A 27,080-nucleotide genomic window follows, 5' to 3' on the forward strand; every position below is an offset into this window, starting at 1 on the left:
TCCAAAAAATTAAATTATGGGGTTTTACGTGCCAAAACCACTTTCTGATTATGAAGCACGCCGTAGTGGAGGACTCCGGAAATTTTGACTACCTGGGTTTCTTTAACGTGCACCTAAATCTAAGTACACGGGTGTTTTCGCATTTCGCCCCCATCGCAATGCGGCCGCTGTGGCCGGGATTCTATCCCGCGACCTCGTGCTCAGCAGCCCAACACCATAGCCACTGAGAAACCACGGCGGGTAGAGTTTCCAAATGACCTTGTAAACTGGTAATGTGAATTTTTTTAAATGGGCGGGAATTTTACTGCTCTCTAAGAGACTTTTCTTCGAGCATACATAATCAATCACGAGGTGTTCCTCAAGGCGCTGTCATTTTTCCATTATTATTTAACGTTCTAATGAGTTCCATTCCTCGGTATCCAGATATACAAGCATATGTATACGCAGACGACATTGCTTTCTATGCATCAGACAGCGATAGTCACACCCTACATTATCGACTACAGAGCTATCTTTACGCCATAGAAAGCTGGTTAAACAAGATTCGCCTTTCACTTAATGTGAGAAAATGCTCAATATTGGTTTTCCCCCTTCACAATCCCGTTAATATATCGCTATCCTACCGCCTCGAGACTATACCTCAAGTGGAGTCAGTGAAGTACTTAGGTGTAGTCGATGACGGCTCCCTCAGTTGGCTTGGCCATATTTACCACATAGTTAAAAAAGGAATGAGAGCAGTTGGCATGCTACGTAAGCTATGCAACAGTCGGTCGGGGATGCAGAGAGACCCTCTACTAATGATTTATAAAATGTGCGTGCGGCCCATTTTAGAATTTGGATGTGTGCTCTTTTCTGGTTCGCCAGCTTATAATTTACGCCCCCTTGTTCTGATTGAGCGGGAAGCCCTGCGATTGTGCTGCGGATTACCGAAATTTGTGGCTAATAATGTATTACATCAAGAAGTCAGGTTTACCTCAACATTGTGCAGGGTTCGGTTGCTGACGGTGCAAACATTCTTAAATATGTACAAATTCCTTATTAGAAGATTGGAAAACATATTCATTTCCCAGCCTGCATCATTTTTTGGAGTACACTGGCCCCGGTTTCATACACCACAGGTGGTCTTTGTACAAACATTGATTAACCCCTTAAATGTACGTATTTGGGAGGTGCCACCTATTTGTGATGTGGGAAAGAGTCTACAAATAATCTATGATGACATCTACCCTAATAATGCAAAATTTATCTCTCGAAATATATTAAATGGGCTATTGCAAGAACATTTATTGAGTTTAGGTATAAATACGGTCATCGCAACAGACGCCTCGCAGTGTGGAGAAAAATTTGGAATTGGGATTTTCACTCCTGCTCTAGACTGGTCATTCTCAATTAGGATTCCGGGCTACTTGTACGCATTTCAGGCTGAATTTCTAGCTGTAGTATTAGCCTTACGTAAGCTAAATTCATCGATATCGACGGTAGTGATAATAACGGATTCTTTATCTTTGTGTACATCGCTCACAACAAATAGTGGTGCTAGCCTTTTACGTACACTTAATTTTCTAGTGCCTGACCACATAAATTTAATTAGATTACCTTGGGTACCTGGTCATAGGGGATTGTAGATAAACGAGATGGCTGACAGTCTCGCGAGAGCGGCCCTCAATGGACCTGTGCTATCATTATTTCCGGCATCAGCTTATCTAACTTCCACTAAATACAGGAGATATGAAATTGCTCTAGACTTTTTGAATCCAGCGATAGCAACTTTTTCAGAACATCGACACCTCCTATTCCCTTGACACAAAAATTCCTTTCATACCAGAAAAACTGAATTTTACCCGGTTATGCTGTCGAACACCGTTATTAAACTTTTATCGTCACAGGGCTGGTCTGGCACCCTCTGTGCCCATTCTGTGCAGTAGATAAAACCATCAATCATCTTTTCTTATTCTGCCGACGTTTTTCTGCTTTAAGGAAAAATATCTTAGAACCAACGTTCACGCAACTTGGTTTCAATTTCTCCATTTTAAATATCCTTTCTCTAGGAGCCTCCTCTCTTGGCAACTACCACAGGGATGTCTGCTCAGTCGTGGAGGAATTCATAGTTGTTTCAAGACGTTTTCCTTAAGTTCTTCAAACGTTATTTTTATCCGTTTCCACATGACACTTTAACCAGTTTTTGTACCACCAAAATCTTCCTAATACCATCCAAATCTTGGCCAATACCCCGCAGTGGGTACGCGCCATCGAAGAAGGAAATCCAATCCAATACGGTTAGCATAATACGCATTATCACATTCATCTGCTGTGCCACAGCAGTAATCTACAAGATTCCGCTCAGCTGCACTACTGTGTTTTCTGGCGCTGCTGTCCTTGGGTCGGCATAGTGTAATCATTGTGTGCCAGTGCTATTCCTTCTCGCGCTTTGTCAGTGATCTGAGCGGCACTCCGCCCATGTTATTACCGAGACCGGCTGGCTCTGAACTGTGGATGACAGAGGAATATAATTGAGCGGAATCCTCACATTATACCGGCCCTGCTGTCAATTGTGGAAAGCTTCAGCCCCAGGTGCCTACTGTACGCGAGCACGTCTGTCACGCCTACCTTTGGGGAAAGGATATGCAGCTTGCGAAATTGGGACAAAATTTACGCATCTTTACTTTGGCAAAAGCGGCTTGTCATTGGCCGCGGCTGCCATCGATAGCTTCGTTCGCTGTCAGATTGGACGAGTCGTGTTCGTACGAATTGCTTTAGCACACAAATTGTTTTGTACATACCGGTCCTGCTCCGACAGGGGGAGGGGGGGGGGGGAGGGGGGGTAGCGCGGAGGTTATTAAAGTACTCCCGCGCGTGGATTTTTATTCGTGAAAAGCCGTGTTTTTATGCATGTTATTTCTTCACGTTTTGCGATGACATCGACGTTCTGACGCTGTCAAGAACCGCGTTATGTTTCACACGCAATCGCGGGTGGCATGTTACACAGTAAATGTAAAAGGTGAAGACGTGCGGGCGTCCTGCCTGCCTTCTCGAATATATCCACCTCGAAAGCCTCTAGGAGCGTTAACCTTTCGTGTAATGTACTTTAACCGTACAACGATAATCGTTATCAGTCACATGTGCACCTCCTTTAACGTTTAATACTATGCGTTCTTTCCTCAGCGACGCCTGCATCGTTGTCCAATAACATGCATGTTCTACATGTTATTGATAGGAAGCGTGATTTACAATTTTTAGGCGTGTTCGAATAGTGATAAGTTCTGGATCGAATGCCACTATTTGTGAAAAACGACCTTCGAATCGTGATAGAAAATCATGATTCAAATATCGAATAGAACATGAAATACTTTCTCATTTCAAAACAAAGTGAAATATAAAGTTTGAGGAGCCTTGTAGTCTGGTAAAAGAGGGGTTTATTTTTTGTTATTTGTCCAGCTCACAACTCGACGTTCGGTCAGCTGAGAAGCTTGTGGATGATAAACAACTTTCACATACCTTGTGACAATGATCGGTAACGGTCTAAACGATAGAACTACACCTCAGCATATGCACACAGAGTTGTGTTGGTTGAAGGAGCCATGCGCAATACTACAGCACTGCAAGTCGGATTAAAGAGATGCAACCGACATGAGACTGGTCGCATAAAAAAAAAAAAGTGCATTCCTTAAATCGAGACAGCGAATCGCCGATAGACTAGGCGCTCTTGTGCAAAATGCGGCTGCGCCACGCGCTCACTGATGCGTCCGTACCTCTGTGCAGCACTCGGGGCTGTACTGCATGAAGCAGAGCAAATTCAGAAAAGTCGGCGCTTACGTCGGCCTTTCTTCGCCGCGGCTCGAGTAAGCGCTGTTGTCATGCTGTTATCCCTTACGTTTGAATAGAAACGTATGTTAGACAGTTTCGTATAGTGACCTCTCGAATTGGATACGAATCTGCAAAGAAGGGTTTCGTACTCGAATTATTAGGCGCATGCGAGTAGGGATTTTTTTAGACCGAATCGAATACGAATCAAATTTCTCAAATAGTTTCCGAGTACTGAACAGCCGTTATTACAATTAATGTAAAACGATGTCCGTATCCTAGTATTTTTATGGTTAGCAAGTTTCTGCCATTGGATATTACATTACGAAGCATTGTTTATTAAAAGCGCGAATGGTGCATTTTGAGAAACGCGTAGTTTTTTTCGCATGCACAGGAAAGCGCGAGTGATATAGCCTCTAAAATATGGCTACCTAGGCGACGTAGCCTACTCTACTGCACGAGTTCTCACGTTTTATGTCTATATTATGTCAGCGGGAGTGAAAACGCACCGTACTTTTGGCTCCAATTTTATGTTTAATTTGGTGCATTTGATGTTTTGAAATATTCGAAAAGTATTCGCATTTACGAATGGAGACTATTCGATTCGAAGACCGAATTGAATAGGACACTGTTCGATCCGTTATTGGAAAGTTTCAAGTATTCGCACATCCCTATGAATTATCGAATATTCGCGCAGCCTGAAAATTGTCACTGCATCTGAAAAAAGTGTGCCTCAAAGGCATAGCTTCTTAAAAGTACAAGTTTACTAAGACGTACACAATTCCTTCACCTGATTGAATTAAAATGTGACTATAGGAAGCAAGGGTGTTTATAAGTAGGAATGTGCGATTATTAGAAACGTTGAATAAGAATCGAATAGTCCCTGCTTTTTTTTCGATTACTATTCGATTCGAGAACTCACTATTCGAAATTCTCAAATAATTGTTTCTTTAGAATATGTGAAGGATAAAAAACACTTATTCGAGTATCGAGGGACGCACAACGATGGATGTGAGGACTGTTCCGAATGACCTTGATGCAGTATGACTGGTGTTGTGGTGCAGGGACACCAGTTTCTGAGGGAACGTATGGGGCAGATAACTCCTGCGTAATAATTCCTAGTCACTCAATTGAATGGCTCACTTGTAGGCAGCCTGTATGGGAATTTGTTGCGATTTAATAGTTAGCCTGTCTCACCATGTTTGCGACCCTTTAAACAATGATACTTCATTCATACAATCATATTGCATATCACACTTCTCTCCTTCAGCAAAGACAACACTGTGCCTGCATCTGGTGGCATGCTGTTTCCTTGCTTCATTCCTGTCATTGTCATGGTGCTCCATATAATTGAGAGCAGTTGTTTATCGTTTGCAAGCTTCTCAGTTTTCCGGATTTGTATTCGTCAACTGTTTTACATGCATGTGCAAATGTATATAAGCCTGATTTCCTTCTTTTCTTTTACCAACCGGACTGCGCGTAACATTTCATATTTCATGTCGCTTTAGAAATGAGAAAAAAAATCGATATCCGATTTGATATTCGGTGCTCGTGGTTTTCTTTTTTCTTTTTCGAATATTCGTATGTGATTCGACTCGGAAATTGCACTATTCAAACACCCCTATAAATGCTGACGTAAATGTGTCACTGCTAATGCGACTTGGCTATCAGAGAAAAGCTGGATGAAGCGGTAGTGCCTTACGCATTAATGTGTATAGAAGCCTGTGCATTGGTGGATTTATGATTGTAGGCGGCCCTCACAGAGGTAGCTTGGAGATGCAATAACAACCACGCACACGAAAAGCATAAAACGCTGTGTGCAGTCGGCCGATTATTGTATGATATGTACAAAGCTGTGTACACATGCGGGCAAGCATCCGACGAAGACGCCCAGTCGTCCATCTTCGCACGACTGCTCGGATCTGAGGAAAGGGAAGAAAAGACGACGAAAGACTCTGGTACAAAATTCTAACGCTATATACTGCACATATATGTGCAAAAGCGCAAAATGATACTGCGTTCAGGAGTTGAAAGCCAGCATCTGTATCGTGAGCTTTACTTTGTCTCGTATTTTGCTCTGTCATTGCAATGTTGAGTTCGTGAGCTTTTTTTTGCACATCCCTTTCGCGGGACGTGGCTGAAATATCTATTAGTATAGCAGAAAAAAAATATTAGCTATGACTCTGAGCGCGGTTGATGAGTGAGACGCAGATAACTGCTTCATGGCCTGAACGCCTATGAAATGACACAGGAATGAAAAGACGGTGCGAGCGCTGCGCGAACCACGCGCAAGTGCGGAGCAAGCATGCATGTAGGATGCCTTGAATATTTGCATTTCTATATGCACCGCACAAGGAGCCATACTTTTGCCAGACACACTGTCAGAAAAGTGTGTTCGAAAACAACTCCCTCGAGATACCCTATAGAAGTGTTGCAAGTGTGTTTTGCTATCCTTCATACCTTACCGAAAACATTTGCTAAAACGTATGATTCGATTTTTTTTTAACCTGAGCGATTATCTTTCGTTGCACACCTGGGAGTCGTGTACCGCCCATGCGTGAGATATTTTTTCGACCCTATATAGCGTGTCCTCTGTCGGCCTCTGTACGACAGTCGGTGTACCAACCTCAGAAAACTCGCAATTTGTCAGTTGAAACTGGGGCTGACTCCCATCTGCCTATGCCACCTGCGCGTATACTCTTTTTGGGCGCGGCCCCTTCTTTCATGCTAGTTGTATATACTATAACATGCTTTCATGATGGAGGGATTTAAATTTAGCGCGAAGCGAGTGATCACAGCGCAAAGACACGGGTGACGAAAGCCTCGACTCTGTGCTTACGTCGGGATCGTTCACTAGGGGTTAAATACCATGTATTCCATCGCTGCACCAACAAGTCGAGCTAGAGGTTATTTGGCGATCTCATAGTGCGTGCAGGAGACACTAAAGACGCCGTTGGCATTTACGTGTGCAGCCGCCTGCTCAGTCGAGGAGCTTGATGAGAAGCAGTATGAGCTTGAGCCGGCCGTGCGGTGCATACTGGCCGTCGACGTTGAATTCGGTGGCCTGGTTCGCCAGCGCCGGCACACTGGGGAAGACGCATTCGAAGGCTTCCAGCTCTTGCCGCGCCTCTTCCTGGTCCCGCGGGAATGCCACCGCGATGGTGTTGGTTGTCGAGCCGAAATTCTCGCTCAGGCTGCGCATGAACGGCATCAGCCGGCTGCTCGGCATTGTGTTGAAGATCGCCGCCGACGTCACCTGTAGGACACCCCCCGAGAAGTCAATTCGTTTCAGCTCAGGAAATAAACTATGTGCAGCGCGCGGCAGACGCACGCACAACCTTCGAGTTCCCAACCCAATTTGACCACGTTTGCCGTGGCTCAATGCAGCGTTGTAGGCTACGGGGGACGACGCCGCCGTTTAGTCAAGGGCTGCGGATTAATTTTTGCCGTCTGAGACTTTTTCTTTTAACGCGCACTCCATTCTAAGCGAACAAGCGCTGTTGCATTTCGCTGCCGTCAGAATGCGGCGCCCTCGTGCTCGGCGGCTGAACGCGAAAGTAGCCACCGCGCCGGGACAACCATGTTTCTGTTCAAAACATCAATAGTTTATGCATAGTCTATATAGTGAGCGAGCGCCTTTGCATGACGCTGCAGTGTCCTTCTTGCATACTTTGTCCCATCATTGATTTACATGGCAGCGCCAACATCGCGCAAATCGTAAAAGTAAGCTACGCGTAAAGAAACCTTCGATGCATGTTCGATGCATGGTCCAGGCGGACACGATTTCATATACGCAGTGACACTCGAACATTTGTGTGCAATCTGCGCGGCCCACGGCATACTTTTGAGACGTAATATGTCTGTTGATTATCTACCGCGTAATTCAGGGTGGTCTAACCGTCTATTCCAGTGTGTAGCATCGCAGGTAGCCAGAATTGCTTCATGGAGCAATATGTGCTTGGAGTTTACAGCTGGCGAGGCAAAACACGTTAACTGCTTTAATCGCCTTCGCACAGCGTGCGCTGCCTACATCCAGTATCCAAGCACTGTGCACAGATATAGTAGACGATCATCTCCATTTGATGCAGGTTGGTACGTTGTTTCATGATATACAAACGGTACAAAGTAGTGTGTTTAGATGCCATCTTAGCCGTTATTTGGCACATGATGCGTGTTGTCATAACATCAGTGCTTCGCAGCCTTGTGAAGCAGAAAGGTCATGCACGACAAGCACCTCGCAAAATGAGTATCCAGCTCTTATTGACTAGCCACTTGTTATTGTACTGGGCTCGTATGCTATACAGAGGAGGTCAAATGGCACAATACGCACGCTTATGCAAAACACTCGCTATAACATAGCAGGCCCAGAGCAAATACGCAGAACGCAACGAAAAACTTTACGGACTACTTTCGCCCTAAAGTACGCAGTGGCACGCTATCTTTTGAAGTTAGCATTGACGGCCTTTCGTAGTTTCCATAGCTACATCGTGACAACACTGCGGCGCAGAGGGCGCCCGCCTCGATGCAGATACTGCCATGCTACTTGATCTTCGTCGCGAGCACACATACAAAAAAGTAGATATCACACACTCACACTACGCAAATCGGTGTAAGCGATTCTCATAGTACGTCAAATCATCAGGTCGCGTCCGCTCCACCCGCCGCGATCTGATGACGTCATCGTTTGCGCTAACCAAGCGGCGCGCGTTACTACCTCTCTTCCAGCCTTCATCTACTCGGCGCCACTCCTCACCCTCTCCTGACCACCCGCACCATCCTCTCCACAGTCCGCTCGCCACAACCGACCACATCTAGTCCCCTTCAGACGCCACAAAGCTACAAAGCATCGCAGTAACTATAGCGAAGCAGTTAAATAACCTCCGCAGTAATGCAGTCCAACCTTAGCTTGTAAGACGGCGCCAGAGAACACGAACGGCAAATAGGGAGACATCAAGACGATAACAAGGCTTCTTGTGATAGTCGAGATGTCTCCCCATTTATTTTTCGTGCTCTGTGGCACCATGTGTAAGCCATGACGCTCTCACGTAGACTGGCACGTATACCCGATTGACACGTGCTGCTACCATTCCAGCGCATGCGCAGAGTTTTGTGTCTTTCTTTTTTCGCCTCAGTGCTTCCTTCAGTTGATAGTCGGCGTTCGTGTTGTGAACTTCTCTTGTGTCCGTGTCTACACGCCATACCCCTTTTTTGCATTATGAATTGGCTTTTACGTGGGCTCACCTACATTTAAAGACAAAGAATTAGCGATATTTTGTCGCAGCTTTTTATATATACGTTGCCTGCCTTGATACTGCTAGGCCATGGTGAAAAGTGTCAGCGCATTCGCGTATGAGTAATTTGATTTCTGTATATGATATGAAACCGTAGTATTTAATGACGTTGCAGTATCCATCCAGAAGTAAATGAGGACGTATAGTTAGCCTGCCTGAGGCCTATATCCTTAAAGTTAGTAGGGGAGAGATGAATGAAGCCGGCGATGGAGAATAGTAAAACGCGGACGGAGGATCGGTGGCGTAAAAATAGAGAACACGCAATGGAAAAAGAAAGAACATATTAGAGGAACAGGGGCGTAGCCAGGGGGGGGGGGGGGGGCTTATGGGGCTCCAGCCCCCCCCCCCGAAATTTTATTGTGCTGTCCATGCACCACCGGCCAAAGCGACCCCCGGCGCAGGAAATCATTCTCTATTTTGCCTAGAATGTGTTTTTCACGCTCGAAAAGCCATTTCACCGCGAAAATTAAGAACTCGGGCTGGATTTCGCGATACGCCCATGCACCGGGAGTCACATAACGCAAGCAGCCCCATCCGAGCACAATGTTTCAAGGGCGTTTTGATGGCGAACGGGCTCGCCGCGGAATCTACACTCTATCATGGCATCTACGGAGCGCGTGGATGTCAATTCCGAAACTTTATGGGTATAAAGTTCTCATAAACTTTTGATGTGAAAGGTTCATTTACATTTTCAAACGTGTGCTTTAGATTTTCAATTGCGGAACTTTGTAAGTTTAATTTTCCCATAAATATTTGACGCCAAAGGTGCATTAACTTTTCCAAAGTCGTACATCGGGCCATACAACGAGACAAGCCAAATCAACACACTATCAGACAAGTTGACAAAGCCCGCAGCGAGGCCCGATGAGACGAAGCGTTGTGGTGGTTCATTCGTGCCGTCATGTCACATAAAAAAATATCAAAATTTTTTTTTTCACCCACGCCAAAGCATCCAGTGAAGACACTAAAGCCAGCCAAGGTAACTACGTTCTTATTTATTTTTTCTACTTTGACTATTAATCGCGCGGACACATTGAGCCTCTTCAATTTCTTTTGTTCTCGCTTCCCTACCCGGGAGCTGTCAGAGCCAGCCAGAGCGCATGCGTTTTTCTCGTGTTGCCCCGACCACCGCGCGGCGCACTTCGCTGCGCGTTCGGTTTTCTCTGGCCGAGTGCATTTTCGCCTGGCAGAGTTTTGGACGCTTTCTAGCTAGCAGACGAGAAAAAGAAACAATGGTCGCTCGCCGCCATCACTGTGGGGACTCGACGGATTGCACCGCGTGTGCTTGAGCGCAACCTCTCGAGAAGGTCTTGTGTCGCCAGTGTAGGATACCGAGCAGTATGCGCATGGTTCTTGGTGGACCAAGCGTCTCGTGTTTTCTTCGATATTCCTTTAATAGCCACATTAGTTGCCCAAAGTAGGCATTCGATTGTGACCAACATACTTTCCTTTGCGTTTCTTTTTCATTACGGTTCCCCTGCCCCATAAATAGGAAAAAAACGTTGCGGCGCAGCGAATTGTCGCATGGTGAAAGTTCTATTTTGTTACGTCTTTGCGGAAAGTAATGGGCCATGGGACGCTTCAGCTGCCGGATACTCTTATTATATTATTGCTATAGCAATTATATGGAGACTCTAGGCGCATTCCTGCCGTCGCCGTCGCCCTCATGTTCCGCATAATGTCCAAGGGCGATAACAGCGTGACCGCGCGCCGCATGCTGTATGTGCGAGTGAAAGCGTAGGGGGGTGGGGGGTGGAATGGGTGAGCCGGCAATGGTGGCTCAGTCTTGTGTGCGCAAAGGAGAAAAGCGGGGAGCAAGCGCGCCGCCTTCCGTCGCGCGCGATACATCGGGGGGAGTGGATGGAATTGGGGCGGGATCTAGGATTCTGTGAATCTGTGATTGCGCAACATGTTTATTTGCCTTGTTTGACCCATTACATACCGTGACTTTTCTTAGATACGTAGATTTATTGGAGATTTATACGTATGTTTAGATATCTTGTTGCGGGGTTTTGTGTATACGTGCAGTGAACTTTGTTTCCAGTGGCAATTTTTTGCCCTTTATCAAGCTGTATCTTCGCATTTGTATATTCCATTGTATCTTCGCATTTCTAATGTACGAGGGCGAGTCAAATGAAAGTGAGCCTACCCACCCCGCGCAATTATGGTTCTGTTCATTATCTGCAAGGCCTGCGCGTGGCACGCAGACATCTCTCATTTACAAAAGTGACATGCAGGTGTGAGGGTAAATGTTCTTTAATGTGCTCATAAACTGGGTTGCACATGGTTGCGTGACATAATGGACACTCCAGAAGTTGAGCAGCGTGATGCCGTGAGGTTTTTCACAGCTGAAGGTGTTTCCCCAAAAGAAATTAGTCACCGTATGGCTGCCGTATACATTGAATATTGCATTTCATTGGCCACTGTGAAGCGTTAGAACAAACGGTTCAAAGAAGGACGTGAAAGTTGCAGGGCGATCCCAGACCGGGCCAAAGGTCGTGCAATCACCCCTAACAAAATTGCAAAGGTTGATGAGCTGATGACACATGAACGGAGGATAAGCATCGATGAACTGGCAGAGCGGGTGAACATCAGTCACGGCTCGGTTCACCGTCACCGTACACGCCATAATTCATGAACATCTCGGTTATCGGCTCTTGTGTGCGCAATGGATGCCCAAGATTTTGAACCACCGCCAGAATACGGAGAAGTTCGGCGCTGCCTTTACTCATCTGATCCGGTATCACAATAAGGGTGACGATTTCGTGTCTGCATGTGTGAACGGGGACGAACCATGGTGCCACTACTACAAGCCTGAAACACGACGGCAAAGCTTACAATAGAAAGATTCGAATTCACCACCCCCAAAGAAAGCAAAGGCCATCATTTCCACCGGAAAGGTGTTGTTGACTTTTATTTTTCAATCGTCAGGGGCCATTACTGAAAGAATTTGCTATATCTTGAGAGACTATCAATTGTTTCCGATATTGTGAAACGCCGGATCGGCTGCGTGTCGCAATCAAGAACAAACTACGTGAAAAATTGACGAATGGGGTCATCTTGTTCCACGACAAAGCCCGTCCCCACGTCGCTGATGTGGTTAATATAAAACTGGCGAAGTTCAAAAGGGAAACGCCGCAATATCCGCCATACAGCTCAGATCTGTCGCCTTGCGGCTTCCGCATTTTGGGGCAACCAAAAAAACAGCTCAAGGGAACCAGATTCGTCTCAGACGATGACGTGAAAGTCAGTTGCAGACGTTTTGAAGCAGCAACCCAAGGAGCTTTATGAGACGGTAATTACGCGACTCATTAGTCAATGGGGCAAATGTCTAAATGCTTATGGAGGCTACTTTTAAATAAAGGGGCCCGTTTGTCATATATTCGTATTGGCTCACTTTCATTTGACTCGCCCTCGTATATTCTGCAGAACTCCTGCTTTTTATACATGCTCTCTGCTGCGACTATAATTTCGGTGCAATTACTCATGGTACACGACTGGTGACAGCTGCTCCTGCGTAATACATTGGAACAAATGACAGCGTCATTGAGATTTTTCACTGGCCGTTCCATATGTACAAGAATGTAAACAAGGATCTTGAATGACAAAGTTTCATTACCATATTTGCCCTCAACTTGTTCATTTCATGGCCTTTACATTTTTCGTATCAGCGGCATGCACTGCTTAGCTGGTTTCGAACTGATATAGTTCTAAAGTTGGTGTGATATTTTCATTAGTTATTAAATAGACAAAAACATGAAAGCATTGATATCAGTTATCTTGGGCACAATTTTTGGCACATACGGGTATATTCCTTTATGAAAAAAATACACATCTTACTTGTTTTGACAGTGCGTAGCGTTCAACAATTCGGTTGTAGCATCTTTGGCAATGGCAATGCAGTTATTATTCATGTATTTGATCCCTCGACAAATTGTTTATGAGGCAGCTTTAGCTCGGGCCCAACTCCGACGCTGCCTATTCAAATACATGTAAAACGCAGAAACGCTTTTCTGAGATAACCTCTGGATTGCTTTTAATGAAATTTGTTGCATTTGAGAGCGAAAGTTAAATTCTAGTATCTGTTGGAAGCGGAATTTCGATATCGGGCCTGCATTTTGTTTAACATATTTTGAAAAATTCGAAAGTGCGAAAATATAAAGCACGACGTTTACAAACCAATAGCTCTGCATCAAGAGTAGATATCGGGGTTCTGTAAACGGCGTCTATTATAAGAGACAAAGCGGACAAATTAGGTATGTCAATTTGTATCTTACATGAATTGGTTACGTGGTGTACAAGGGTCCTGCAAGAGCCGTATTTCCATAATACTTAATTTTTTGAGACTCATATGTAACATACCAGTTTTGTGCGCTGTAGATGTACTATTATGTGCAATTCACAGAATTGTGACATCAATTTTCATTGCTGATTTACAGAATTGTAAACTTCATTGTTTCGTTTCCTGAAAATTTTCGATTTTTGCCACTTTCCAATAAAATATTGACGACCTAAATCGAAAATTCGAAACAAACAATCACTAGAATTTAGGGTTTTCTTTTAAATGCAATAAACCTCATCAAATTTGGTGCAGTGGCTGCCGAGAAAAACGAATTCTCCTTCTACATGTATTTAGATAGGAGCATCAGGCGGAGGCCGAGCTACAATGTGAGCCCCCCCCGAACGAAATTTCTGGTTACGCCACTGTAGAGGAATGATATACTTTTTTTTAAGAGTCGATGGTTTGTTTGCCCAAGCCATGGATTTTGGGCTCAAGAATAAATTTAGCAGAAAGGTAAAAAATCTGAGCTATAGGTGGTAATAACCATCACTCTATTTCAAAGGCCCACAACACCCTCATGACGCAGCAATTGCGTCGCGTTTTTTTTTTTACAGTAATTTCATCAGACCACAGCTACACTACTTCGATCAGTCGCAACTTGGGAAGGTATATACAACAGGCAAAACAGCACACTCCTCTTTTACTTCGTAAACAGCTGTCGCCAAGTGGGAACGTGTGGCCGTATTCACAAAATAATGAAATACGTTAAGAAAGTCTGCTCCGTTACACATACGATGTTGATGCCACTTAGACCCATAGTGGTCGGCACCCTGCGCGTCATTCCGCGGGCACAAACAGCTTCTGGTACACGCGTCTCCGTGTGATTGCAAAGTCCGGGTGGTCCTCGCTACCAACAACGGGGCGAACGAATCTGGTGGAAACCGCGCACCCGCTCGAAAGCCCGACACATGTGACAAATCACCTGCACGCTCCTGTGTGTGGCCTCCTCGGTGAAGCAGGAGGTGGACGAGTCCGCCTCCAGGCTGGCCTCGGTAACGTGCAGGGCCTGAAACATAAGCACTCCCGGCAGCACGTTGTGGAACACGGCGCCATTGCTGTCACCGCCAGGCGGGAGAAGGGGCCGAGGCCAGGTGAGCGGCGCCGTCACCGGTGGAGACCCTTCGTCGGGGGCCGGCGCGGGCAACGCCGGTGCGGCTGGCTCATCGTCGGGATGAAGTTGCGGCTCATTACTCTGGTTGGACGGGCTGGGCGAAGATGGCGTGCTCTATACATAGCGCGCACGAACAAACTCTGCCGGCCTTTCCATTAATTTTATTTCATATTGTCCGGCTAATCAATTGCCGATCCATTTCTTGTTCCGTTAGTTGTGCTACTTTCGACCTTAATACAGTGTCCCAACTAGCCCGACCGCAAACTCTCTTGAAGATCAACTGATTATCGTACATCCGATAACTATACGTGTACGAGCTACGAGGAAGGGCGTGGTATAGAGCCGTATGTTAATTTCGACACACGTGGTTGTGAAATGTGCATCGAAGTGGCAGCGCTCTGGGGGGGGGGGGGGGGGGGGGGGGGGCAGCGTTCTTGCGCTTCCCTTCCACGAGAATGCGGCAGCCGAGGCTGCGAGTCGGAACCGCGACCACATGCTCAGCAGTGCGAATTTATGGTGGGTGGGAGTGCGCAACGATTCTCGATCGTTATCGACAGCTAACTTCTCAACAGCTAGGCCGGTACAATGTAAGGATTCCTTTCGCTCGGTTCTATTCCTTTCCTTTCACCAACTTTCACGGCCAGCCGACCTTGGTGATAGCGTTGGCGGAATATCGCTAGGACCAATGACGAAAAGCGAAAAGGAATAGCGTTGACATAGAATCGTTACATTTACTGGTCCTGTTATGTGCAATGTGGCTTGTGCAGGGTTCCTTGGGTGGCTGTTCCTTGAATGAGCGAGTCGCACAAGCATTATTTCACGCAGAAATAACGGACACGTTCAAAGCGTTTTTGAGAAACCTGCGCGGGGCCAGTTCTTGACGCCACAAAGAGCAACGGGGGGTATCGCACCCGCACCGACTCATTCGCCGTATTTTTCGCGCTGGCTGAAACATTTGCTTTTTTTTTTCGACTGGCTGCGTCTTTTCAAGCATTCGCCGGCGTTGTTCAACGAGTGCGCACGGCACAAACAGCCACAGGTCTTGAGCCGCACCTGTCGGGAAACTGTGCCTTCTCGATCAATCCCCACACGGACGACGCCAACAATATTACTGCAGTGATTCCAGCAACAAGATCGAGTGTCTCGCAGACGCCCAGTTACAGAAACGAACAACAATTCATATCAGAGCCCCTTTACACTCGCTTGCACCGTAACTATAGCACTTCTTTAGCATGGTCTACGACGCCAAAAATCAATGTTTCATTCTTTCTCTCACTGGTGGCTTCTGGCTCAACTAGTCTTGTCCCATATATGCTTTTCCGGATGATCGCAGTAAATAAGGGCGGGTTTTCTGGCGCGAGGAAAACTATAGCCATCGTATGCCAAAAATAAGTCATAAATTTAAGCCCATGGTTCATACATGTCAAATATGAGCTGCAACTGGTACAACTGTCAAAATGAAGCGCAACATTGCAGCCGACCGCAGTGGCCGCATTCCAGTGGGGACGGAATGCAAAAAACGCTTTTTCCCTATGCTTTCCCTGACTTCATTGTCTGTTGGCTTCAAATGAATGTGGCTGAAAAAATTCGGGGCCCCTCGGGTCCTTTTCTTCTCGCTCAGTGCTTTGGGCATGCGCGTCAAAGAAACTCGTGAGGGTGGTCCAAAATTAAATCCGGAGCGCCTCCACCACACGACATCTCTCATAGCCCCTGTAGGACGTCAAATCTCATCAGTTTCATTAGGACGAAAATTTGGGCATGTCGGTTTGGTATCTTTAGATAAAAGGTGCGAAAACGACGACACACACAGAGCGCCACTTCCAACAAAATTTATTCCGTAAAAAAGAAAAAGAAAAGGGGGGGGGGTAACCAAGACAGACACGGTGCTGTCAAAGCGCGTTACTGCGCTGCCGGCAATTTCAGCATCGCAACTGCTCTGACCGGGACCACAGAAGCCCCGCAGCGACGAACTGCCCGTGGCGGAACAAGTGGACTCACTCACCCGGGGCTGCCCGGCGGCTTCTCTTCGCAGGACTCGTCGTACGTCGCCGGCGCGGGCAGAATCGTGTCGGCGTGGAAAAGAAACTCGCCGAAGATGCCTTCGTGCGTGCCGTCGTCGGATTCGTCGGCGGGTCGGACGAGTTCCAGTTTGAAGTAGATAATCACCGAGTCGGGAGGAAGCAGTCTGCGCAGGCACTGCGTCACTGCGAGGAAAGCCGAAGACGATAGAAAGGGGTGCGTCTTTCTCTGTGCAGATGTGCTCGTATTGCGCAGTGACCTTACAACGGAAACATTTACTATAGGGGGCAGGGGGCACATTCTGACGTTTTTGTGGCCTTCAGAATCGAATTTTCGTAAATGAAGATCTTCGGTCTATGTGCCGGGGGAAAAAAAGGAACAAAAAAGTGCGAGGTTTGGGAGGGGAGGGACACTGCTCCGTAGCTGGGGGATGATAATCGCAGATACCATAGCTATAGTCCTTGAGTTGGATTATTCAGAGAGGCGGGCATTACTTGCACGAGAAATTGAAAGACATATTAATCTAATTTAAAGATAACCAATTAAGTTCTTATTAGTTACTTTACAACACATATTGCAATTTACCAATTGCAGCCCGTGAGTTTGCAAGGCGTATCCACTTGAAATGAATTTCCAGAATGACACCAGTTTGGAAGTATGCGCCATAAAACTCGCCGTGAAAATGCACTGTTGTTCTCCTTACTTTTTTAAACAAGCGTGCTTTTATGCAATGAAGGTCAAAAGTAACTGGAACGTCCATGTATTTCGTCCCACACGTTGGAAAATAATATCTCGCAACTGGTGTCATAATGGAGATTCATTCTAAGTGGATACATCTTGCAAGCTCACTGGCTACAATTCGTAAATTGCAGTACGTGCCATAAAGTAATAACCCTAAAAGGTAATTAGTGAATTTTTGCTAATAATTAAAATATGTGTTTTGATTTCTTGTGCTAGTAATGCCTGCCTCTTCGAATGATCCAGCTCAAGGACAATTGTGCTATCTGCCACAGGCGATTTTTTTAAGATTCCGGAAAACTTAAAAATGGTCACCCCGTATATAAGTTGTAGTACAATAATAAAAAAAAAATGCGCGCGTTATAGAGGTTATCCTCATGAGAGGTATAGCCTTATGGCAGGCAGTATACTTCGACGTGGTACGCGTTAATTGTACACGCTTGCGGACCTAAAGTACATTGCTTCATCTCATATTATTAAAGAATGGGAACGATAGAAGAACAAAAGTATACATGAAACTACTTTCACCGGAAGGACAAGTCAACTGCTGCTTCACACCTCTTTTTTCCCACGTCTTCTTTCGCGCCGCTTGATCAGTATGGTATGTGCAATATTACATGCGACTGGCAGATAGTGCTTCGACGGGTATATCTGGATAGACACGGTATGCGATATCGGATGCTCTTGGTTTCAATAACCGAAAAATCATATATCGAGCATATATGGTTCCTCAATACTCAGAAACCAATCCCACTTCTATCGTTCAGATAGTACCTAGCTGCCGAACAAACCTTTGCGTTGAGACCCTGTCGCAAGTTCTCATGAAAGGTTGACGTGCTCTTCTGGTAGCAAATAAGTCCAGTGTGTGTTGTTACGAACGGCCTGCAAGGGTACCGACCTACAAACTTTTCCCAGCCAGCCACAGATGCGGGGGTGCGCGCGATATTCGGAGAACCAGACCTTGAACGCGCCCGGCCTGCTGCGGCGACTCGCTTTCTAAGAACGACAATACGCCGCGTCCCCAAGCGAGCGGCGCCGGGATGTCCAGACGCAGTCGGCGGACCAAGTGTTGTTAGTAGATTCGCCGTCATCGTCACGGTTTGTTTGAAGCGGTGGAACTCCTGGAAGAAAGTGTTTTGCGGCGCCGTCTCACAGGTCTTAGAAGCCGTCAGTCAACGGACAGACGCGGCGGCCACTGTCTGCGAAGTCAACACTAGGATGAAGAGGCGCCTGGTCGGGGAAAGACCCATGTCTGCGAAAACCCTCTCACCTTGGTGTGGTCAGTTCAACCTGTGCGGAAGTGAATGTGTACACCCTCCCCCTCAAAGGCAGGTCGGCTACGAAGACTTTGGACGCTCCGAATCGGTCGACGGTTGAACGGCCGTTTTCCCTCACCTAGGGATCTAGGGAGGACAGAGTGTTTATAAGCAGCCATGGCGCGGCTGCTGAGTGTGCATTCTCTCTCAGTCATGCTAGACTGATGAACTGTAACGTTCTCGTGTAGATAGTGTAAATAAATCCTATATTTATCGTTCTCGATGAGAACAAGTCTCTCCCTTCAACAACGTCCTCAGCGTGGATGAGTTGGACGACGGCATGGGCCAGCTACCATCTATTTCATGCCCGATCCCAACCATTACAACTGGCTGGCAGTGGTGAGTTGGACTTTGCGACGTGGTGCTGTGTCTGCGGTGAGTGTTTGGTTCTTGCTTTGACTCTCTAGGCTTATATTGTGGTTGTTCAGTTTAGAACAGTAGCGAAGCTGGATAGTTGATTGTAAGCTAGGTTGTGTTTACCTAAGTATGTGTAGCGAGCATGATCAGGGCAGAAAAGCAGCAATCATGGAGTTACGGGCACTACTGAGATACGAATTGTTGATTGTTGGTGAGGAACTGGGCCTAGAGGTACGCAAGGAAATGCTAAAATCGGGATTATTGCAGCTTATTTCCGAACAGGCCAGTGATGAGGACATTGAAATTGGATTAGAACTTCTTAGGAAAAGAGAGAAACGGGACAGAGAGAGAAGAACGGGACAGAGAGGAACGCGAGTTAACAAAAATGCCAATTGACCTTGAAAGAAAACGTTTGGAGTTGTCTCAAGGAAATGAAGGGGCTCTGGGACGATCAAGTAAGGCAGAGTCATACCGCATGGACAGGCTGTTAAAGCCATTTGAGGTCAGGAACGACATAGGTTTGTTCCTAGGAAATTTTGAAAGGACTTGGGAGAAGATGAACTTCGGTCCGAGTACTTGGGCACAGCGGTTACTGTCTATGTTGCCGTGTGAGGCTGCGGAAGTAATCGCCAGACTCAGTGCACAAGATGCATATGATTATGCAAAGGTTAAGGTTAGTGTTTTGAAGAAGTACCGCCTTTCAGCCGAAGCTTTTCGGCAAAGGTTTAGAAGTACAGGCAAGGAGGATAGCGAGGGATATGCGAGTTTGAATATAGCTTAAAGGCCAACTTAGTCGAGTGGTTAAAAAGCGCGGAAGCGTACGAGAGCAGAGACATCATTGCTGAATGCATCTGTCTAGAGCAGTTTTCCAAGAGCACCCCACAATCTGTGAAGCTGTGGGTGCAAGACAGAGGAAACGTAAACACTGTGGAAAGTGCGGCTGAATTAGCCGAAGAGTACGCAACGCGTAGAAAGCTGAACGCCGAGGACGGATATTGAGACGGTCGAAATGGACCACGGAAACAATTTCAGTTCGAAAAGGGTTCGCAGACTCGACGACCGGAGCCTGTAGACGTGGAGGAAAAGACCTCAGAAAAGAGCGAGGAGAAATCAAACGGGGGAACCGTACAAAAAGAGCAGAAAAAAAAGTTCGAATCTTTTAGACCGATACGCGGCTATAAGTGCCACAAACTCGGGCATATCGCTGTAAACTGCGGGTAGCCTAGCGTAGTTTTCTCCTACGTAGATGAAAAAGACGAGAATATGGAACTTTTAAGCCCATATCTTCACGACCTACAAGTTAATGGCAAGCCATGCTGGGTGCTATGAAACAGTGCCACCACCATGGCCATTGTCCATCAGTCTTACGTGACGGTAGATGACTTCACGGGAGAAGTAGCATGGATCGAACAGGTTGTTGAACACAGCGTGTGTCTGCCCATGGCCAAAGTCAAACACAGTGGACCGTTTGGGGAGCTAGTGACCGAGGCTGCAGTTTCCAAACTTTTGTCGCTGCAGTACCGTTATATTTTTTCGAATTGGTCGGATCAGTTACTGCGTGACAAATGGCTTAAACTGGGAGAGGGCGTAGTACAGGCGTTGACGCGAGGCCAAGCTCGTAAAATCGCGCCGCTTTCGGCTGAAAATGCAAAAGCTGCTCCAGCGGAAGTAGCAAAAGAGGTAACTATAGTAACCGAATCCTAGCTAGGCTCGAGGGACGAAAAACGGCTGAGGAAAACCTGCCAGCTGACCCGCTCAATGAGAGCGTATCACTAGGGTGTCAAAATTCACGCCTGCAGGAAGAGCCAGCTGACGCACTCGCAAGCGAAACAGGGTCGTTACTGTCATCGGCCTCAAAGAACTTTGATCAGCTCTTACGTGTGGATAAAGAGTCACTGGCAGCCGAGCAAAATAATGATGACAGCTTAGCTGAATTGCATCACACAGCTAAAGAAGGCATTGCTAGGCGCAACGTGACGATACAAGAGAGAGGAGGATTGTTGTATCGGCACTACAGAGGCCGAAAGGGAAGGATTCTAGATCAGTTAGGCGTACCTACTAAGTACAAGGAGGACCTTTTGAGTCTCTGTCATGGAAATGGGTGGTCTGGGCACCTAGGCATAAACAAATCGAAGGAAAGATTGCTTATGGAATACTACTGGCCTGGCTGTTTCAAAGACGTAGAAAACTTTGTAAGATCATGCGACGCCTGCCAGCGCTCGGGTAAACCATGAGAAACCTGGAAAACTCCACTAAATGTAGTGCCCTTAATATCAGAACCTTTCAGACGACTTCTGATAGACACAGTAGGGCCTCTACCAAAGACAAAGTCGAGTTACCAGTACTTGTCTACCATGCTGTGTCCGGGTACAAAGTTTCCAGAAGCAATCTCTATGAAAGAGCTCAGTTTCACCAAAGTAGTAGACGCGCTTTTGACAGTATTCGCACGAGTTTGGTTTCCAGCCGAAATTCAGGCGGATCAAGGGTCAGTATTGACCAGCGCACTGACTTTCACATTCTTACAAAAGTGCTGAGTAAAGTTGATACACAGTTCCGTCTATCACCCTCAGTCAAATAGTGTAGAGAAGTGCCATTCAGTGCTCAAGCGAGTTTTGAGTGCGCTATGTTGCGAGCACAAGGAGGACTGGGAGAATTGTTTTCCGGCCACTTTGTTTGCTTTGCGAACAGTTCCTCATGAGGCTACAGGGTTCTCGCCAGCAGAACTAGCGTATGGGAGGAACCTCCGTTCTCCACTGAGAATGTTAAGAGATATGTGGGAGGAAAAAGGAGAGAGTACAACAGTGGTAGAATACGTGCTAAATCTGCTGTAACGGCTAAGTGCAACCCAAGAACTAGTCGAAAAGAACATATGAGTAGCTCAAAAGAACGCCAAGTTCTATTACGACAAGAATGCGAGGCTTCGAATGTTTAACGCCGAAGACCAGGTAATGATCCTGAAACCTTCAAGAAAGAACCAGCTTGAAGTTCACTGGGACGGACCCGTTAAAGTGTTGCACAAACTTTCAGATACTAATTATGCTCTGAAATTGCCCGGTCGCAGGAAGGAGGTGAGAATATACCACTGCAATTTGATGAAGCCGTACATAGAGCGGAGCGGAGTTGTTAACTGTACCATCAAGGAGCAGGATGGCACTAGTACCAAGTTTAATGAGTATAAGGCGACCTCCAACTCTGAAATCAGCTTGGAAGAAGTGGTAAAACATTCGGTAAGCTCGCACGCTTTCAGACCCGAGCTGCTAGATGATGAGCTAAGAGGGCTGTTAAGGGAATATCTCGACAGATTCAGCGATCAGCCAGGTAGAACCGAACTAATAACGCATGAAATAGAGCTGACATCAACCGAACCCGTAAGATCAAAGCCTTACAGGGTGTCTCCAAGACAGAGAGAAATTATGGAGGCAGAGATACAGTGCATGCTAGAGTTGGGAGTTATTGAGCCCGCTGAGAGTGACTACACGTCACCGCTAATACTGGTAGAAACCCCTAACAAGGACCCTCGTCCGTGTGTTGACTACAGGAAATTAAATGCCATCACTAGGGATCACCTTTACCCGATACCCAACATTGAGGAACGAATCGAAAGAATTAGCGCTGCTAAATACATTTCAACTATACATCTCGTGCAGGGATACTGGCAAGTTCCCCCTTCAGAAAGTGCCAGCCAGTATGCCGTATTCATCTCACCTGTAGGCACTTTTCGCCCTCTCGCCCTCAGCTTCGGGCTGGAGAACGCGCCGTTTAGCTTCTCTAAGTTAATGGATATTGTCCTAAAAGACTTGCAGGAGTTCGCCTTGCCATATCTTGATGATGTAGCAATTTTTTTCGGACAGCTGGAAACAGCAGCCGTGAGAACACTTCGAACAGGTGTTCTCACGGTTGAGGGAAGCAGGCTTAACGACGAAAACTGAAAAGTGTAGGTTTGGCTGCTCGCAGGTTACTTATCTGGGCCATGTTGTCGGCCAGGGTACGAGACGGCCGGCCGAGCTGAAGATAGCTACGATTGGAGATTTTTACAGCCACGCACGAAAACAGACATTCGTTCCTTTTTGGGACTTGTGGGGTACTGTCAACGGTATATTCCTAATTACTCGCAAACAGCAAGTGCTTTAAGGGACGCCCTCCGAAAGGAAGCAACGAATAGCGTGCACTGGGATAAGGACAAAGAGGAAGCTTTCCAAGGTTTGAAAACGCAATTGGTTTCTCGTCCTGTTCTTCGCGCGCCAGACTACACAAAGGAATTCATAGTTCAGTGCGACGCAAGTGACAGGGGTATGGACGTGGTACTTAGGTCGGCGACGATAATGAGGAACATCCTATCCTCTATGCCAGCGGTAAACTAACTGTAAGGGAGGAAGCCTACAACGCTTCAGAGAAGGAATGCGCATGTTTAGTTTGGGCAACCCAGAAGTTGTCGTGTTTCTTGTACCGAGCGAGGTTCATCTTCGAGACCGACCACTGTCCTCTGACGTGGCTAAATCAAATGTCACACAAAAATGGCCGCTTGCTCCGATGGAGCCTCATTCTCCAAGAGTACAACTTCTCCGTTAGATATAAGAAGGGAAAGTTGCATAGCAATGCGGATGGCTAATTTGAATTCTGCGTTTAGGGATCTCGCCTAAATTTTGGAGTTGTTATTGTTAATTTTGTTAAGTCAAGAAGATGCCCTCTCATTTAGCAGGACTCCATCCATGATTTCTCAATTTGTCACCACGAAATTTCTTCAAAAATTTGGCATAGCGAAATGCAGCATTTGTTGTTTCTGCACTTATGTTTTCTTTGAAGCCTGGCGGATCTAAAGTGAGATCCAAGATACCTAATCTCGGCGCCAAGTCGTGTTGTCGGGTTCGCTTTGCAGTTGCCTGTCATTGTTGGATGTTTTGGGGCGGTGTCATTATTTCACAGCTGGTCGCGGCAAGCCAAGTAATCCCCCCCTTGCCACCAGCCATTCTCTTCCTGCCCAGCGGTTATCAGCACTGGCCAGTCGAGATTTTCCGGGCCATGGTGGAGCTGTTACGATCGGCCTGCAGGGCTACTGACCTGCAAAGCTTTCCCAGCCCGCTGCAGTTGTTTCGATCGACCTGCGGGAGTGGTCTCCTACGGAGAAGCGACCTTCGAACCCTTCCCGGCCCGCTGCGACAAGTCGTTTTGGGAAGCCAACAGTGCGCCTCCTCGGACAGCCCAAGAGCGCCAGCGAGGCTAGCCACGTTCGGAAGACCGAGTATTGTTAGTTACTTCGCCGTCGCCTACATGGTCTACTTGGAGCAAGAGAACTCCTGGAAAAGGGTATTTGGCGGCACTTTCTCACGGGCCCCAGAAATCTTCACAGTCAAATGGCAGACGTGGCGGCTAACTGCAGGGTCCGTTCTGGAATCAAGAGGCACCTGTTTGGGTCAAGCGTATCAACCCCTGTCTACTAGGACGCGCTCACCTCGTTGTGTTCAGTGAAACCAAAGTGCGGAAGTGAATGTGTGAACGCTTCCCCTCAAAGGCGGGTCGACTACGATGACTTTGGACGCTCCCTTTCGACGAAGGTTGAACGGCAGTTTTCCCTCACCTAGGGATCTAGGGAGGACAGAGGGTTTTTAAGCAGCCGCTTTGGGCTGTTCCGGTGTGCTTCACTTTTCAGTCTTGCTAGACTGATGAAATGTATCGCCTGTCTTCGCGCAAATACTGTACATAAACCCCGTATTTCTCGTTCTCGATGAGAACAAGTCCCTCCATTCAACAACTTCCTTAGCATGGATGAGTTGGACGACGGCATGGGCCAGCTACCACTTATTTCATGCCCGACCCCAACTTACAGCGCAGCTTCGAAAGCCATATCTGCTCCAGAGCTAAAATGAGCAGCGCGGAGTACGCATACAGGAGGAAGACAAACACGGCGCGCTTTCCCGATTCCTCGTCTCTGGTGTTGTTGTCATTTTCATTATTCAAAAAAGATGTGAGGTGTGCAGGCACGACACAAGAGTACAGAAGTGGACAGCACGAACGCTTGACCGGCGTACGTGTTGTCCACTTCTCTACTCCTGGGTCCTGTCTGCATGCCTCACATCTTTATTGCATAATGAATCCTTACCAACTAGCTCAGCTTTCTGCCGTTCTAAACGTTCTCATTTTATGCCAATTACACACTCCCCGAAGCTTCGACCCGTGGTTCAGAAAAAAAAATATTCTCCGGTGTTATACCGGTGTTGCAAGGGTGATTTCGACCGCGTCAAGCTCGACTGGGACCATGCAAACTCTTCGATCGCGATTGGTTCATTTGCACGAGCTCGCGGAAGGGACGCAGTCGCGATCGAAGAATTTGATCCCGATCGGGTTTGATCACGGTCGAAATTGCCTATGTGACACCGGCATAAGACTAGTGAAGAAAACGAATTTTCCTGGAACAAAGGCGAGCCGCGCAGCAGCGCTTGCTCGGTCACATGGCCTCCAGCGCTGCATGGGTGCGCGAGAAGATAAGACGACGGCGTGCTCCAAGTGGCACTAAGCCTTAGAGGATCAAGGTAAAATATTAGGAATACCGGTCTCTTTCCTTCCTCCATGCATCAAACCACCCTCCTTATCCTCACCATTGCATGCTTGCGCTCTCACAGATCACTTGACCGCCAACATACGACGCGCAGGGTGCTCATTCTCCTCGTACTTTCACTTTATTCGGGACATCACGGCGTCGGCGGAAAGGCGCCTGGAGTGTCGTTATAATTGCTATCATAATAACCTTATTGTTTTCAAGGGTTACTTATAGTTTTTGCCGAAACACAGGGTATATGACAAGCTATGCATGAATAGACTTGTTTCTAAACCAGTTGTTAAGTCTACTAAAGCATTTAGCTTTAAGCTAACACTCGACCATTCCATGCAATTCTCCGTCCCTTCATTCTATACAGTGGTGTTGAGGAAATTGCGAGCAGAAGCCATACGGCCGTGAGCATTTCTCACTGCCTCCTTCCGCCTTAATCACTGCCAAAGGCAAAGACGCCGAAGGGCTCTTGAAATTGCTCTTTCGCGGCTGGTTGTTATTTCGCATAAAAATTCACGTTTCGAAGCTGTGGAACAACTATTACACGGAAACTTAAGGTGTCCTGTGAATCATGCTCTTTCTTTAGCGATCAGCCGCATCATTCGGATAAGGCAAACTCGCCAAATGCGTGCCAAATAATTGTCAAATTAACTTTCTTTTGCGGAAATAATCGTACTTTCTTGCAAAATTATGGCAGTTACCTGACATAGACGTACCTCGTTGGTCCTCGACGAGGTTGGCGTGGTAAGAGAGAAAGATGAGGGTAGGTCGCATTCCGGCCATGCGCGCGATGTTTCGGAAGCGCGAAAACTTGGAACAGAAGATGTCAACGCAGACGTGAACGTTGCCCAGCACAGCCTCTGGGAGGGCCTGCTCCGCTTCCTGCGCATGCGTGGCAGACGCGCGTTGCTCTTCTGTTCGCAACGAAGAGCAGTCGCTCGCAGAAGCAGATCATGGGCCCTATAACGTAAAACCATTCCAATATGTTTTAATTCCAATCTTCTGACGTCAAATTTGCGTAACCGCCGACGCAAGCATCGGGTGGTCATCCGCAGGGTTGTCTGAACAGACCAATCAAACGCTCTCCTCATTCATAGGAGGTTTCTTTTGCTTGCTTGAAAACGAATAACATTGCCTACACTGATCGGCTTGTCTTATCTAATTGGCTGACAAGAGGTCAAGAGCACGCTCAAGCGGAGAGGGATTCGATGGGCCGAGCCACTGCAGTGAAAATCGATAACTGGATGATGGGGGTGGTGCCGGCGTCTGCAATTGGTCCGCTTTTCCTTACTTAGCTTGAGGTGTCTGGTCGAAATTCGCGGCGGCATGCAACGGAAGGTTAGGAATGCCGCTAAAACGGACCCTCAGCAAAGAAGAGTTGGCAGGCGAGATCGTAAACGTGCCGAAAGTGCTCGAAAACGTTACACGGCCACGCAAGAAGATTTATTGTACGAAAATAAACCCATGTTCTCCGGCAGGTGCCAGTAGTGGTGCCTGAGCGATCGGTGGCAGCCATCTTTTATTCCTTTCGGAACGGGGCAACCTCCGGCTATTCAGAATA

The 27,080-nt window shown here is 46.9% G+C and overlaps 1 protein-coding gene across 2 annotated transcripts; it reads right to left on the reverse strand.

The window, feature by feature from the left end:
• Positions 1-5,607: 5,607 nt before the first annotated feature.
• On the reverse strand, positions 5,608-26,581 carry LOC129380968 (uncharacterized). Of its 2 annotated transcripts, none has more exons than XM_055063312.2 (5): positions 26,236-26,581; positions 16,548-16,749; positions 14,357-14,639; positions 6,766-7,057; positions 5,608-5,723 (listed from the first exon to the last, which is right to left on the reverse strand). In XM_055063312.2, the coding sequence occupies exons 1-4, from the start codon at positions 26,300-26,302 to the stop codon at positions 6,782-6,784; spliced, it is 828 nt and encodes a 275-aa protein (XP_054919287.1). In that variant the 5' UTR covers positions 26,303-26,581; the 3' UTR covers positions 5,608-5,723; positions 6,766-6,781. The 2 variants fall into 2 exon arrangements, with proteins under 2 accessions (XP_054919287.1, XP_054919286.1); XM_055063311.2 differs by having other exon boundaries at positions 26,221-26,581.
• Between the last annotated feature and the right edge of the window lie 499 nt (positions 26,582-27,080).

Source organism: Dermacentor andersoni, chromosome 1 (genome assembly GCF_023375885.2).
Source record: "Dermacentor andersoni chromosome 1, qqDerAnde1_hic_scaffold, whole genome shotgun sequence".
NCBI classification, from domain to species: Eukaryota; Metazoa; Arthropoda; class Arachnida; order Ixodida; family Ixodidae; genus Dermacentor; species Dermacentor andersoni.